Source organism: Arachis duranensis, chromosome 6, assembly GCF_000817695.3.
Source record: "Arachis duranensis cultivar V14167 chromosome 6, aradu.V14167.gnm2.J7QH, whole genome shotgun sequence".
Taxonomy (NCBI): Eukaryota; Viridiplantae; Streptophyta; class Magnoliopsida; order Fabales; family Fabaceae; genus Arachis; species Arachis duranensis.
Genome location: NC_029777.3, coordinates 108,761,719 through 108,777,933, shown reverse-complemented (window position 1 = coordinate 108,777,933; position 16,215 = coordinate 108,761,719). Strand labels below are relative to the sequence as shown.

The window sequence follows — 16,215 nt, the reverse complement described above, 5'->3', positions numbered from 1 at the left end:
AACATTCATAGGTCATAGCCATGTCAATTCAATTGCATTTCAACAAAAGAGAACTGTAACTGAAAAATAGTAGACTTTAGTTGACTTTGTAATTTTGATACAATTCACTTTTCATTGCTAATACTTTATGGAATCATGAATAACTCTAAAATAACTAGTATCCAAATACAGAAGAATAAGATTATATGAAAAGAACAGAACAAAATCCAAATATTTATTCTATTCCCACTTCAAATGGGATTTTGATGACTCTTTAAAAGCAATTAATTCACACAAAATTATGTGTGAAAAAAATATAGCAGAACCAAGATTCAAGGGTATTCTTCCTTTCATCTATGTTCAAACAACTAGCATCCAAATCCTATTACCAGAAAGCCGCCGATTGAACCAAACTAACCCCATGCAGAGCATTATTCTTTTTTTTTTTTGAAATAAAAGAGCTCAACACATTAGAGTGGAGCAGAACGAACTAGGCAACGAAAACATAAGACAACCAAAACCAAAAGAAAACCTTTCGACACTCCTTAAGTCATCTCCGGCAAAGCCATCAACAATTAAAGGGGTCCACACCTCTCCACTCATTGCAGTTAGACATGACCAAGTTGATTATTTCAGCTACACCTTTAGCACTATTCTAAAAAATCTTTCTATTCCTTTCTAGCCAAATATTCCATATTATTGCACAGAACCACATTAACCTCTGTTTGCGATCCTCTTTTCTACACGGCTCCTCTGTCCAGCTAAGAAAATGCTCCTTAGTGATCCTGGCCAAGTCCACTGTCTGCCAACACAACTTCAGATTTTCCTGATCCACTACTATCAACCTTTTCTCCTACAACCCATTTCAATTTCTTGTAACCAAACTTCTCAATCAACATTGTCAAAGCTTGTTTCTTCTCTTCATTGGCCCAATAGAAGTTGTCAATCCAAAACAAACCACCGGCCCTTAAAACTCTATCAATATCAAACATCAAAAACTCCAACTTCTCTATCTTCCCTCCAACACCAACAACATCAATTGCACTTGAAGCATGAATCAGATCAAACACATTGTCATAGAAAGGGAACCTATGATCTAAACTCAAGTAAAGAGGGAAAAGCCCTCTTGCAGCAATGAACTCACTGAATGGTGCATCAACATTGAGAGTGCTAGTGATCACAGTAACATTCCTCTCAGCCATTCTAGCTGCAAATGTTCCAGAACCACCACCAATATCAAAACCCATTCTAACACCTCCATTACTACTTCCCCATCCAAAACATCATCAACAAGAAAATCATTCTTAACCTTCACAAACCTTTGATTCTCATTACCATTCTTAACCAAATCAAAGCAATCAATGCATTCTTTACTCAACTTTTTCCCTTTCAAACACTCAAAACTCTTGCAATTAAGTCCACTCCAATTAACACTCTTCTTACCACTACTACCAACAACAAAAGGGTTCCAAAGCGAATTGGGAAAAGGGTTAAGTCCTACCTTTGAAACTGTCTTTGAAAAGCACCTTCTTCTTGGTAATGGCTCACACCCTTTCGCAATCAGCTTCTGAGCAAACTCCAATCATCATTGCAAGGACCATTGATCTTGTAGCTCATGTACTGTGACAACAAGTCTGAATTTTTTTCACACAAATGGCCAACAGAAGGAAGCATCTCAGTGATCCCAGTTCTTGAATCTTTGCCTAGAGGTAGCTGGTGATGCTGCAGGAACATTTTCAACTCATTTGCAATGTTGGGTCTTGAAAGATCAATGCTTTCATAGCCAAGGAGCTCTTTTTCCATCTGGGCAAGTTTCTTCTGAGACAAATTAATCTCTCTCGGTATAATGAAAACTTGTTCTGAGTGTGTTTTGGCGAAGAAGTGAAAGCATACAGAGCAAAAAGATTTGTGGTTATGACGGAGAAGACATAACTATGTTCACAGCTGAAGAACACAGTGTTGCTTTTCTGAATCTGGCAGTTCCATCACCAATTTTCAGAGAAACAGAACCCATTTTTTCCTTGTTCGTTTCTTACCGGTGAGAAATCACTGACACCGATGAGTGTGGAGAGTGCCAAGTGAAGGTGTGAGTTGAAGAGAGTAAGATCCAAAAATGGAACCTATGTCGGTTGAGCATGTTACTACTTACAAGTACTACTATGTTTTTTTCTTTGTTATTATTTTGATAAATTCTATGGTAGTTATAATTTGATGGTTAATTTATTTTTTACGGTAATTTTTGAATATTTAATAATTATTTATTTTTATATTTTTAAAATTAAATATTAATTTTTAACTGTTTTGATAAATTAGACAAATACTTTTAGATATTATAACAATAAAAAAAATATTGTCTTGGGCAAAGCCCAAAATATCCTACTCAAATTCAAAATTCAAACTCGTAAGAACTCAAAGTCCCATTTTAAAATGGTTATCCTAGATTGGTTGAAGCATTTAAAACCCTCATGAAATTTAGATGAGAGTATTTAAAATCTTGGACCACTTATGAATGAATCTAAGTAGGAATAAAGTGAATATTATTAACTAAGATAAAGCATTAAATAAAGTCTATTAGGTCCTACTCTTACGGTGATCCTCCTTCACAGCATCTATTTTGTAGTTAAATATTAACATATATACCTAATATATTTTTTATTTGGATTAATTTCTATGTATAAGTATTTTGCACTTACAAGTTTGAAGAAAACAAAACTCACTAAACGTGTTGCTTATGTTATGTGCCTCTTTAACAGACTTTTAAATTAATTCAAATTAATTAACGCGTAAATATATAACTTCTATTTTTCAAAAGATTTCGTTTCTTTTTTCGAATTTTTTGTCAAATTTGTTGGATCTCCTTCGTGTTTCGCTTTTTTTTCAATTTTCATGATTTCTGAAATCAAGTTTTGAAGATAATGGAACTTCAGAAATACACCCAAATGATTACAAAATATACCCAAACGATTACAAAAAGGATTATAGAAATACACCCAAACGGTTACAAAAATACACCCAAAAGATTATAGAAATACACCCAAAGGATTTAAGAAATACACCAAAAACATGGGAGAGACAGTATATTTCTTCTTGAAATCTTTTAATGTTTTGCTGGTTAAAGATGAGGTACATAACAGAGACAATCTAGAAAAAAAACTTAGAAGAACACTAAAACAGTACCTTGAATAATGTTTCTTCGTTTTTTTTTTTGGTGATTTTTTATGGAGATTTGTATCTTTTCTTCTTGATTTCTTCTACTCTTCGTGAGGAGTTGGAACGTGTCTTCAGAATCGTAGTTTGTTTTGAATGTCGCTTGAATCTTGATGGTTTGCATTTTGATTGAGGAAGAAGAGAAAGAGTGCGGCATAATGAACGCGTGCATTGGACGCTCGATTTTAAAGGAGTTGTGCGCATGTCTTTTTTTTTTTACTTGGATCAACTGGTATAGCTTGTAAACCAAAAAAGCTTGTATGTGTAGCAAGCCTCTTTTTATTTTCGCTAGAGAATCAAGAAGAGTATAGCCAACAACAAATCAACAAACATATTTAAACTACACTTTATATTAATTAATTATCATTAATGATTGATTATTTAAATTTTATTTTTTAAAAAATATAAAATTATTAATTATTAATTATCACTTTTTTACTTTAATTCACTTTTTACTATTTATTACGGATACCTTAATTCCTCTTTTCGAAAAAAAGTTCAAACTAAAAAAAACAAAACAAAATATAAATAATCATCTAAATCCTAAGAAAAAAACATACAAAACATAAAAAAAAGAATCCTCCAAAACTGATAAAAAGAATCATCTGAAATTTAGGAAAAAAAACACAAAAAAACTAGTTAAAAAAATCATTCAAAACTAAATAGGAAAAGGAGAAGAAGAAGAGTCGTACGATGACCGGCGATGACATTTTGGACGGCGTTGTGTACGGTGGGAGACTCACGGTGGCACGTTACGAGCAGAAAGCCACAGAAACCATGCATCATGAGTGGAGGAATCGCCATGAATCAGAGTAGTTGATCACACGTCGTCGCAAATGGAGTCCGGCGGTGGCTGCGTCGCAATGGATGGGGCTGCGACGGTGCAGATGCGTCAGGACGGTGGGCACGGCGTCAATGAAAGAAGGACGACGATAGGACGCGAGGAAGAGGCCGCGCAATGTGACGAAAGGCGACGGTGATTGGTGGACGACAGCGTCAAAAACTGCACGGAGATGTCAAGTTTATGGGATGAGAGATTTGTCTATCTTCAGAATAAAAAGGAATTAGATTTTTTATGAATTATATTTATTGTATATTATAAATGTAATTAATTAGATAATTGCGAGGTCTCTTGGAGCAAAAAGCCTAAAACGGAAGGAAAACTTTGTTTTTTGTTTTAATTTCTGGGTCAAGATCTTTTTTGGATCAATTATAAGGTATATTGGGCTACGATCCAAAGAGGAAACCCATTTAATGTATGCCAACCCAGCCCATACCTATGATGGGTTATAGAAGGTAGTTGACAAACACTAAAAATCGCGCATGAAAAAATAACACACTTAAAATCACGAAGCAGCAAGAAATGTAGATGGAGAGATTTCGAGGGAAAGGTAAAAGAAATTTTAATTTAATTTTTTAAAACCCTAAAAAATTATACAATTTCATTCGCCGCCAAATTCTAGACTTTGGTTTTTGTCATAAATCTAATGCTTACTTTATTAGCTTTTTTTTTATTACCATTTTATTGTAAGAGTTTAATTTTAATATATTAATAGTACTATATTTTACATAGTTATTGTCTTATTGATATGAACTCAATTATTTTAAGCAGTAACTCTGACCCACTAAAGAAAGTAAAAACAATTAGGATGAATGACCAAACACCAGAGAAGAAGAGTATTGTAATAAGGAAACGACCAGCATGTAACACTCTTACTATCATAATATCATATTTTTGGCTGCGTTATTCTGATATTTAGAAGTATTACGACGATTTCATATACTTAATAATAAAATAAGAGTATTTGACTCAAAATCGTGTCATTGTTCTTTTTGAAAACCAAAAAATAAATACTTTTTAAATAAAATAAAACAAGCATATACATGTATAAAACTTCTTACTCAAGTAACCTATACATATGATACACATACAAATCATACAACTCATATCCCTCTTATAAAATACAATATTGATGACGAGGGGTAAGTAAATAAAAACTAAATAGCATTATTGATTAAGTGAAACGCAATACAACCCTTCGTAAGTTTTTTCATCCGTCTCATGAAAAGATAAAGCTGTCGGGGGTGAGAATCTAACCACACGGTCTCACCACAGAGTTTCAGAATTGTCATAATAAGATATTTAAAAATAAATCTATTTTTAAACTCAGTGATTATTGTTCGTCATTTGAATCCTTTAAAAAATCAACTAATCATCCAAAAACTCTTTTCAAAAATCAATATTTAAATATCTAAAAATTCAAAACCTTTATTTTCTTATAAGAAAATCTTAATCAGAAACCAACCATACAATCAATCAATTCAGCACCAAAGCTCATTCTCAAAAGTAGAACACTAGGACAAACACAGGCAAAACAGGCAAGGAAAGCACATGTTTAAGTAGTAGTTACAGCGCAGTTTAACAATTAGGCAAACCAAAACAAATTCAAAACCCAAGCAAAGCATACAAATGCATATGATGCATGTCTATTCTATGGCTAATGAGCTCATTAGTCCGTTATACAGCCAATTCGACAAATCCGGTTTGCTAAACCCTTAGTTTGTCCCCCGATGCGCATCCCCATGAGTCTATGCATAGCTTTTTCTCATGTATATATCAAATCGCTCAATGGGGGCACCATTCCCGGGAATTTATAATTGTCCGGTCACCCTTACGTCGAGGGTCAACAGAGTATCGAGTCTCAACCTAGAGCAAGTGGTCGCAAGTATCCAGAAAAACTCGTGTCTCAGATAATTCAAATTCATAAGCCATATGAATAATTTATTCAACATTCATCAATATCTAAGCCATTCTCAATATTATCATCATTCGTCAATCCATATCTCATTTTCAAATTCATTCAGAAATCATATTTCAAAGTCAGTCCTCATCATCCTTCCTTCCATTCCGTTCATTAACAATCCCAATCCAAAACATAATTCTTTCTTTTCTAAATAAATCAATCTTAAAACATATAATATTTAAAACCAAATCTTTTTAAATAATTACTTCAAACGAAATTTCAAATTTTATAAAATTTTGACAGTATCTCCTCTAAAACTCGGACTATGTCCCTCTTTTCGGGTTCCATCCAAACATTCCTCAACCATTTCCAAATCTCAATCATTCTCCAAAATTCAACTAGTTCTAATATCAAATTATTTTCAACTCCAACCATTTCCAACAATAAATCTTTTTCAAAGTTAAACCAGCTCAAATATTAAATTATTTATAAAATCAAACTAATTCAAAATTAAACCGTTTTCAAAATTAATTCCTTTTTATATCTCAAATCATTTTCAAAGCCGATTCATTTACTTTATCAAATTAACTTCAGAATCAAGAAAAACCACTTTTCATAATAATTAACTAAATAATTTTTCAAACTAATTTCTTTTTAACAATCACACACCACTCAAACAATCAAGCAATCAGTCATTCAGTCCAGCAAACAACCACATTCATAAGACAATCATAATCATAGACATATGTTTCTCTCATTAATATCTATTTATAACAACTCAATAAAATAAAATAAATTTTAAGAAAATTCATACCTCGTTGGCGACTTAACTACGGGACAAAACCCTTAAAATTCTGATTTCAAAGCGGCGGCGTCAAATCCGACTATCCCCCAGCAGTCACAGTCTCTAAGCACAATACGCAAGAGCATAGTTCAACCTTAAAACATTAACTCGCGTAAAACTCCATAATCTATAACAGAACAGTAACAGAGGAGTTTTCGAAACAAAAGCAACTTACTGCGTAGCAAGAAACCAAGAGCAACACGGTCGTACCTCCGGCGGTCCTCACTAGTAAGAACAGAATCGGCATGAACCACTTAGGATAGATCTGGCACGATGGATTTCCACCGAATCAGAACCAAACGACAGGAGAAGCTCACAGCAGCGGCGCACGTCTTGAGAAGGCAGAGGCTTCAGCTGCGGTGATGGACCTTCGGCGACGGTGGAGGAACGGCGGCGACGACGGCGGGCACGGCGGCGACTCTACATGCGACGGTGACAGTGATGACTTCACCTCCTCTGCATGCGAGCTCTCTTCTCTGTCCGTGTCTGTGGTTCGCGCTCCCTTCTCCCTTAATGGCAACACGACGGCGAGGCGCAGGCTCAGGCTCCATGGACGGGACGGCGATGGCGGCAGCACGGCTTCCCGCGTGTAGTAGTTCGGGGCCTCCTTACTTCAGCGGTGTTGGCGGTAGTGGCGAGACCCAGTGGCGTCGGCGATAGTGGCGAGACCCAGTGGCGTCAGTGCAGCCTCCCTCTTCTCCTCCCTCAGTTCACTCCTCTTCTTCGGATATCACTTTCTCTTCCCTCCTTCTCCTGTTTTCATATTTGTCCATCAGTTGTGCCACAACCGTATGAGTCGTACGTCCTCATCATTGCACAAACGGTACCTAATTCAATACAACAAACACATTTCTCACTACCGTAATCTCATAAACATAATAGTAACAATGCAAACACAATACGAGTGTAATATACCTTTTATAAAACAAATTGCCATCTATTTCGGTCGGATATCTGTAGTAAATTTTTTTAATCATCTTTTCCTCTTGCTATCCGACAGAATGCAATATCAAATTTTTCAAAGCTGTTAAACTATCAACCTCCAGTGTCATGTAGGTGAATATCGGTTGCCCTAATCTAAAAATTATAGAACTCTCTTCATCATACACTATTTCACCATCTTATTGAATGTATAATAATGAATTCTTTAACATCGTAACAAAAATGTCAACTTTAAAAATAAAAACCAACAGTATGCTTTGCACTCCAACAACCATGCTTTTATCATCGAAACCTAACATATAGTTCGTCGAAAGTATAACGAACTTCTCTTAATTATAAAAAAAAAATTGTATCCTAAAAAATAAAATTTGAATTTTGAATTTAAGAAAATATTTATTTATTTTTATTTTATTTAAAAAAATCCATTAAACTTGTGGACAGAAATCAGAATGAAACATTATCTTCAAGAACATATCCACCTTTATCATGCTACAGTCTGCCACTTCAACAAAGAAAAATATAATTTCATATACCTAATTATTCTCGACAAATTCACTTTACATCTAAGACAAGCATCATATGATAATTGGATAATAATAAAATAAGAATTGCTCAAGCTAACAAGAGAATCACGCTATGCTGGGACCGAAAATTTAATAATAATATTTATATAAAAATTAAATTAAATAAATAATAAAATATAAAATAATATTAAATTAAATAAATAAAAAATATCTAATTTTTTATATTTGAACTTAAAGGTAGAGACTAGAGAGAGTGTTGTTTATTGAACTTATTTAGTACTTTAAGTCGTAGTAAAGTATTTAAACCAATTAAATATTTTTTATTTTTTGAAAAAATATTACTAATTTTTTTATAAAAAATTTGGGGGATCATAACCCCTTTATCTAAACTAAACCCTTTTTGTCTGAATTAAACTCTACCATTAGACAAGAGGAGAAAAGAGGAATGCAAAAGATATACTGTGTTAGTGGAGCCTCTCTTGCTCATCTCTTATTGTTTCATACGTTAAAGATTGTTGATATTGCTGCTTGTATTTTACTATTGATTTTGGAAATTGCTTTAGAAATTGATTGTTCTAACATATTTATAAGTTATTCAATCACATCTATTCAAAAATAACGATTATTCATGCGATTAATGTAAAAGATTATTATTTTTACTTATATGACATTATATAATTAAATGCATAAATACAATTATTTTATACGAATAATGTATTAAAATTAAATGTATAACTATAAATATATGAAATTAATTTTCATGTATTATAAAAGCATTTTACACAAATATCCAATGATACCATGCTAATCCAAGTAATTAGTTTTCAAACTCAATGGTCATAAACAAATTAAATGAATTGAATGAGTTGCATGAAATTAAAGCCACCAACGATCTATATAGTTTATACCACCAATGGATGACTTTTCAAACTTAAATAAAAAATGGAAACGATACAATTTTATAGTTACATTGAATCAAAATTTATGGATTCATACGTTAGCCCAAACCAATAAAGACATACCTCTAACAATCAATCCATTAGGTTGAAGCTATACGTCAGTATATTTCCTCATTTATTCTCTCTTGTCCGTTATCACCTGCCTCATTTTGAAATGACCCTTTGCCATTTCAGTTAAACATCTTATAAATTCTCTTTCATCACTCAAACAATCAATATCATGCGTAAATGCTTGTCAGAATTAGTTACTAATTCAAATATGCCAGTAAAAGTATACAATCAACCTGCATTATCTATCAATTTATTATTTTATTTTTATTGTTATGCAGCTGGAAAAAAATAAACAACTCCTTTTTGTCCCATGTTTGATATGTAAATATATAAATATGTGTTGGCTTAACCACTCAAACGGTCATTATCAAAGGGGTGGAAGATACTTGTTAGTTGTGGGCGAGTGATTTCTTCTTTCAAACACCAAAATAATAAGAATTTAATTTTATGCACCTAAAATATGTTCTATAATTAATTGTGTATTGATGTATTAGCTAAAATAACTAATTTCAAATTCACTATTTATAAATATTTAAACACATATATCGAAATTAAATTCAAATAGTAATTAATAAATAAATAAAATTCCCTTGACAGAATGAAAATTTGAAGTAGTTTAAGCAGAATAGTAGTAGTTAGTACTAATCAGTTACTAAACACTAACCAACCGAGTCTTAAATAAAGGCACCGATAGCGTGATCATACGTGTAACCGTTACCCCAACCGCGTGTTAGTTTGACAGCTGTATCCTAGTAACTGCCTCCAATAACCGCCACGACCGGTCACTTTCCACCGGCCCAACCGGTTATTCTTATCTTTCCGTTTTCCCCAGTAAACCAACTCTTATTAGTTATTAATATTCTCTCTTATAAATATTTATTTGTTCTTCAACGTCTCATATTTTCTTTATAAGAATCACAGAGCTTGGTGCTCTGTTTCGCTTTTGTGTTGGAATTTGATTTGATTCTTATTGCAATGGATCGAGTTAAGGGCCCGTGGAGCCCGGAGGAGGACGAGACGCTGAGGAGGCTGGTGGGAGCCCACGGGCCGAGAAACTGGACTATTATCAGCAAGTCCATTCCAGGACGATCCGGCAAGTCGTGCCGGTTGCGGTGGTGCAATCAGCTGTCACCGGAGGTGGAGCACCGCGCATTCACGCCGGAGGAGGACGATATCATCGTCAGAGCCCACGCTGAGTTCGGAAACAAGTGGGCCACGATAGCCCGGTTACTTAACGGAAGAACCGATAACGCCGTCAAGAATCACTGGAACTCTACGCTCAAAAGGAAATGCCGCTCTACTGCTTCTGACGCCGTCACCGTCGCCGTTTACCCCGACGCGCAGCCTCTTAAAAGATCCGCCAGTGTCGGCCCGTGCCACGTTACCACGCCTAGCAGCCCGTCGGGCTCTGAGCTCAGCGATCCCGGGCTTCCCTCTCTGTCAACCCCGGGTTCGGATCCAAGAACGTTGCTGAGCTTGTCGCTGCCGGGATCATCGGGATCAGGCGCAGGCTCAGATTCGATTAAAGATGGGCTTGGTTCTGGGCTTTGTCCTGATCCTGACCCGGCCCAAATGTTCAGTCCGGAGTTCTTGGCGATGATGCAAGAAATGGTGAGGAAAGAGGTTAGGAATTACATGTCGATGGTTGAAGAGAACGGGGTTCGCATGCAGCAGACGGAAGCGATTCGAAACGGTGTTATGAAACGAATGGGAATTAGAAACGGATTAGAGAGGTAAAAAGACGGTGTTGCCCCTTGGAGCAGGAACAGTTTTCTTTTTCTTTTTCTGTGCTTTCTTTCTGAACGGTTATTAGATTAGTTTTCAACTTTTCATTTTCATTTCCCTTCAGTCCTTCACTCGAGGGCAAAACAAAAAAAAAGAGTTGGAATAATTTTGGTGGTGTACAGAATGAACATAAAACTGAGTGATGATTCAATTTTAATTGCGCATTTTGCTGAGGAATGGTACCGTGGCCAATTATGAATATCATATGATGAATAAATAAATAAACCGCCATACGTTATTTAAAAATTGAAGAGAAATGATTGTGATGAGCGTGCATAATGAAAATGATGATGATGAAGGGGTGGGTTAGAGATTGGTGTATTGAACTAAAATTGCTGATTCTGGTGGAAAACAAGTTGGTGATGGCGACAGAAAGGTTAAAATTAAAAACAAAAAAAAAAGAAAAGAAACTGTTTTTGTTTGGATTCGGCAAATTGAAGGAAGAAGAAACATAAAAAAAAGTGGGGTCAGAGTTGGAAGGTTTTTGTTTCTTGGCGGTGGGAACTTGTTGGGTAAGTGATTGACAGATTGAGTGATGCCAAGTTGCCAACCCATTTAGGGCATGTGATAAATAAGGAAAAACAATACTCTCTATCTATACTCAATTCTACCTCATTTTTATCAGTTAATTTAGTTTGGATTTTGATTTCCTCAAATTTAAATCACTTCAAATCATACTCAGCTTCATCAACTCACTTACGGCATTCAGGTTAAAATCTTTTAAATTAATGCATGTTCAAGACTAGATAGCTGGATTTAAATTTTTTTTGGTAAGAGATAGCTGGATTTAAATTTGATTCAAAACAAAATATTTGCATATATTTAGTTAGATATATCAAGTTACTTAAGCTAGTAAATTCTTTATATTATAATTAAGTTGTTAAGGTTCAAATTTTAAACACTGTAAAAATATATTTTAATACAAAAATATTAGTCATAAATAAAATTAGTTACTAAAATCGGTCATTATATATTTGTAGATAAATACATATATAATTTAATTTATTTTTAGTGTATATTTTATATTTTAATTAATATTTTATACTAATAATTAATTTTAGTTGTTCATTTTTTATATATATTATTTCAGAGTATTTATTAAAATTTATTTTAGCATAAAAAATTATTTTCAGAATCAACTTTCAGTTGGCCTAGGTTTTTAGGTTAGGAATTTTCCCTCTCCATGTTCTCCTTTCTATTCCCCTTATAACAAAAAAGAATCAAACCTGAATAAATTATAATACTACGATGAATGGTAGATTGACACATTGATACATAAATCATAAGTAGTCTCATCAAACCCTATAATTTAATAAATAAATAACAAATTAGTATTTATTTTTTTTAAGCAAACACCAAATTAGTTGATTTGAGTATGCTATGCTTGTAACTTGTAAGTTGTAACTACCAAAGTAAAAACATCCTAGCAGTTAGAAAATCAAGGACTTTATTCGTAAAACTAACAATATTTTGGTTAATGAGTTTTTCTCAATTCTTCCGTTTTGATCATTTTGTAAAAGAATTAACGAGTTTGGGCTTTAAAGTTACTCGATGAGCATGTCAAAAAGAATTTTTTTTTTTTTTACAATTATATTAAGTATATATTAAAATCAATCACCAAAATTAATTATCGTATATAAATATTTATACAAATATAAAATTTTAAAAATTAAAAAAAATTTACTATCACTTATAGTCACGCACTTTTTCTACTACCATATTTATCTACAATGGCCACTACTATTTTCATTGCGATTTTTTGTCAGATCTATTATAATCAAACAAAATTTCTTTATCTGATTTTCACTACAAATCAAATAATGTGTACAAATATCTATACAAATATAAAATGAATAAAATCTCAAATTAATGTCCAACTTTTAAAGTGGTTTTGTTTATTACTTATTGATTTTTACAATGACTGTGAGACAAATCCAATTAGTTGCTAAACTTGTGAAACGAAACATTTTAGTTAGCTAATATGTCATGTAATTTAAAATATAAAATTTAATTACCAATAATCAAATAATTACATTAGTAAGTCACCAAAAAAAAATAATTACATTAACTACATCTCAAATCTTAATTATTAAATCAATTATTTGTATAAAATATATATTGAAATATAAAATAAATATTAAAAATAAATAAATAATATATATTTAATATTTTTTATAATCAAATATTAGTAACTATATAAATTGCTAAGAAATTTTAAAAGCAAGTCCAGAATTTTACTAAAATAAAATATACCGACCATATACAACACTGGCCGTTGGCAATGGCAGTGCATGGAATGATGAGAATGACTTGAGTTTTGGAAGTTTGTGAAAATAAAAGTAATAATAATAAAGAATGGAAAAAAAATGAGAAAAAGAGATTTCAGAACTGGACCTCATATTCAACGAAGAACAGCTGTATTAGATCAGTACTCAGTAATACTTAATTCAAAAAAATAATTAATTAGTTAGTTAATTTAATTTTTTTATTTTTAATTAACTTTTTAGATTGTTCTAAATATTAGGTCACGATAGTAGAAAATATTATATGTATATACTACACAAATATTAATCATCAAAATAAATTATGGAACAAAATTTTAAAATCATTTTAAATAAGTTAAAATTTAAAAAACTAAATTTAATATTTAGTATTTACTCAAACAAAACCATCACCTGAATATTCGCACAATTAATAATATAATTTAATTTTTTTTCTAATACAAGATTCAATAATAATGTAAAAAAAATCCTATTATTACAGGAAAGAACAATTCACATACGATTCTAAGAGCATCTAAAGTTTGTAGACCTCAATAACACGTGCCCCAAACCACTTCATGATTTGATTTTTTTTTTTCCATCTAAATTCAATTTTATTATTTTTACGGGTAAATTATAGTTTTTTTCTTAAAATTTATTAAAACTTTTTAAAATATTTTTATTTTATTTTATTTTAATTTTATCATAAAAAAATTTTATTTATATTAAATCTATTCTTGTGATTAATTTTTTAAAAATTTATGATCAATTCAGTAATAATTTTATAAAAACAATTCTCAACACAAACAAATTATTGTCATACATTATTATTAAATTAATCTTAAATATTTTAAAATTTAAATGCCAGAATATATTTAATACAAATAAAAAATTTGAAAAACAAAATAAAATAAAAAAATATGTTTAAAGTTTTTAACATAATTCAGAGACAAAAAAATATAATTTGCTCTATTTTTTAAACAAAAAAATAATAATAAAGAATGATATATGGGACATATCCTAAGGTCAGGTGCATGCGTTATTTCGTCCTTTTGCGAGTACAACTTTTCCACTTCACAACCGTCCTCTTGCGTACACTTCAAACTTCAAACTAATCAATCTTGTACTACATCACATGCCCATTTAATTAATTTATAAATAAATATTCTCTTGGTATAGTAGTAATTAATAAACTTAATTGATTTTCATCTCAAATTGAGTGATTAGGATCTTGGCAAGTTTTAAAACATATCCCTCTATTCTCTTTTCAAGGAGCATGTCTATTATGTAAGATCAGATCTCTCTTTGTAAATCAATTAGCTAGCTAAAGATATATTGATTAAGGGAATAATCAATTTTTACATTTTCTATAAAATAAGATTTACTTAATAAGATCGTAAAATTATGATAACAGAAAATGGTCCCAAAAGTATGAAGTGGGTATATGGGTAGGCTAGCTTTATGGATGAACATTATTAATCTGGGCATTGGATTCCAACAAGGTACATGAACCTATGCAAAGGGATTAATGTTATAGGGTAGGGTCACAACAACATTATATTGTTATTGTGTCAGTTAGGTTTCATCTTTTCTTAGAATAGCATTTCCCAAGTACACCTTTTGCTACGGACTGCTTCTTTAATCTATTCATTATTTAATTTATTTACTATGCTATATATACATGCATACATGTATGCTTTATTATTAAAGTGATTCCATTGTCAATAATAACCTTCAATTAATCAATTCTCACATGTTTGTAGAATGAATGGCGAAGGTTCCTTGCTCCTTAAAACAAAGAGAATCGATTGAGGTTAATTTAGAATAAAATATAGCCCTTGCATATCTAGCTAGCTAGTAGATTGAATTTGCACGTGTGTCTGTTCCACTACGAACCACATTATTAATGATTCGTTTAACACTCTCTTGAGCCTTCATTGTGTGTATGTTGAAGAAGCATACAATTTCTCCAAGTTCGTAACAAAACTAATATAAGTCTCAATGTTTGGTTTGTTGAGTCAATTTTGAATTTTGTATTGATATATTAGTTCAAATTTCTTCTTTTTAGGTCCACTAGGTGTAAATCCAAGATGTTTGCCGAGTAAGAGCCAATACCTAATTTAATTTGTATCCTAATTCTAATATGTAAAGTTTCACCTAGATTAAAAATAAAAAATAAAATATGTCTTATAAGAATATGGAGATCTTTCTTCTAAATGCGTTTGGATGGGTTAGGTCTAGTGGTTGTTAGTTGTGTTTAGGGTTAATGGTTGTGTGGTTTTCTACCCTCCATCAAAAACAAAAATGTAAAATTTGAAATGATAAAGTGGTCAATATCTACAATTACATAATGGATCAAACTGGGCCAAACAACGATTACTTGTGGTAACTCTAGTGATTATTACTTATTAGTTTTTAGTTGTCTATTAAGATTGTATATTTTTTATTTATACTATATTTGTCTTTTTTATTAACCTTTTTTGTTTTTGGTAAATGTTTATTAACCTTTTTGTTTTGTTGGTTGAGACAAGCCCAATTCATATTTCCTAAATACAAGTCAAGCCCATATCAAGAGGGTACTTTGGGAATCCTGGGCTGAGTTTGCTGGTAGCGTATTTGGTGATCCGATGGCCATAAGGTGACCCAATGGGTTGTACTGAAAAACGTCAAGTCTACATTGATTTATATTTTAGCGAGTAATAACGAGTAGAATTAACCAACTTGGTTGGCCGAGTGGTCAGCTCACTTGTTCGCTGTTTTATGTGATAGTTATTACTTTTTACTGAACTCTATGATAGTTGTTAATTGTTATTGTATTTTTTATTTAGGAATAATTTTGAATTTAATTATCCTAAAAAAAATAATATTTTTTATGAAGATAGTAAAGATGATAATGTTGATACTATAGAAGATGAAGAT

At 32.0% G+C, this 16,215-nt stretch overlaps 1 protein-coding gene and 1 pseudogene across 1 annotated transcript; one reads left to right on the top strand and one right to left on the bottom strand.

Moving 5' to 3' along the window:
* Positions 1-212: 212 nt before the first annotated feature.
* On the bottom strand, positions 213-2,202 carry LOC107495888 (probable methyltransferase At1g29790; annotated as a pseudogene).
* A 7,933-nt stretch (positions 2,203-10,135) lies between these two features.
* Positions 10,136-11,192, top strand: LOC107495867 (transcription factor MYB44). The gene has a single exon (XM_016117076.3). The coding sequence runs from the start codon at positions 10,226-10,228 to the stop codon at positions 10,985-10,987; it is 762 nt and encodes a 253-aa protein (XP_015972562.1). The 5' UTR covers positions 10,136-10,225; the 3' UTR covers positions 10,988-11,192.
* The last annotated feature ends 5,023 nt before the right edge of the window (positions 11,193-16,215 follow it).

Excerpts from the sequence above, each read along its gene's own strand:
- LOC107495867 (XM_016117076.3), top strand. The coding sequence starts at position 10,226 with ATGGATCGAGTTAAGGGCCCGTGGAGCCCGGAGGAGGACGAGACGCTG.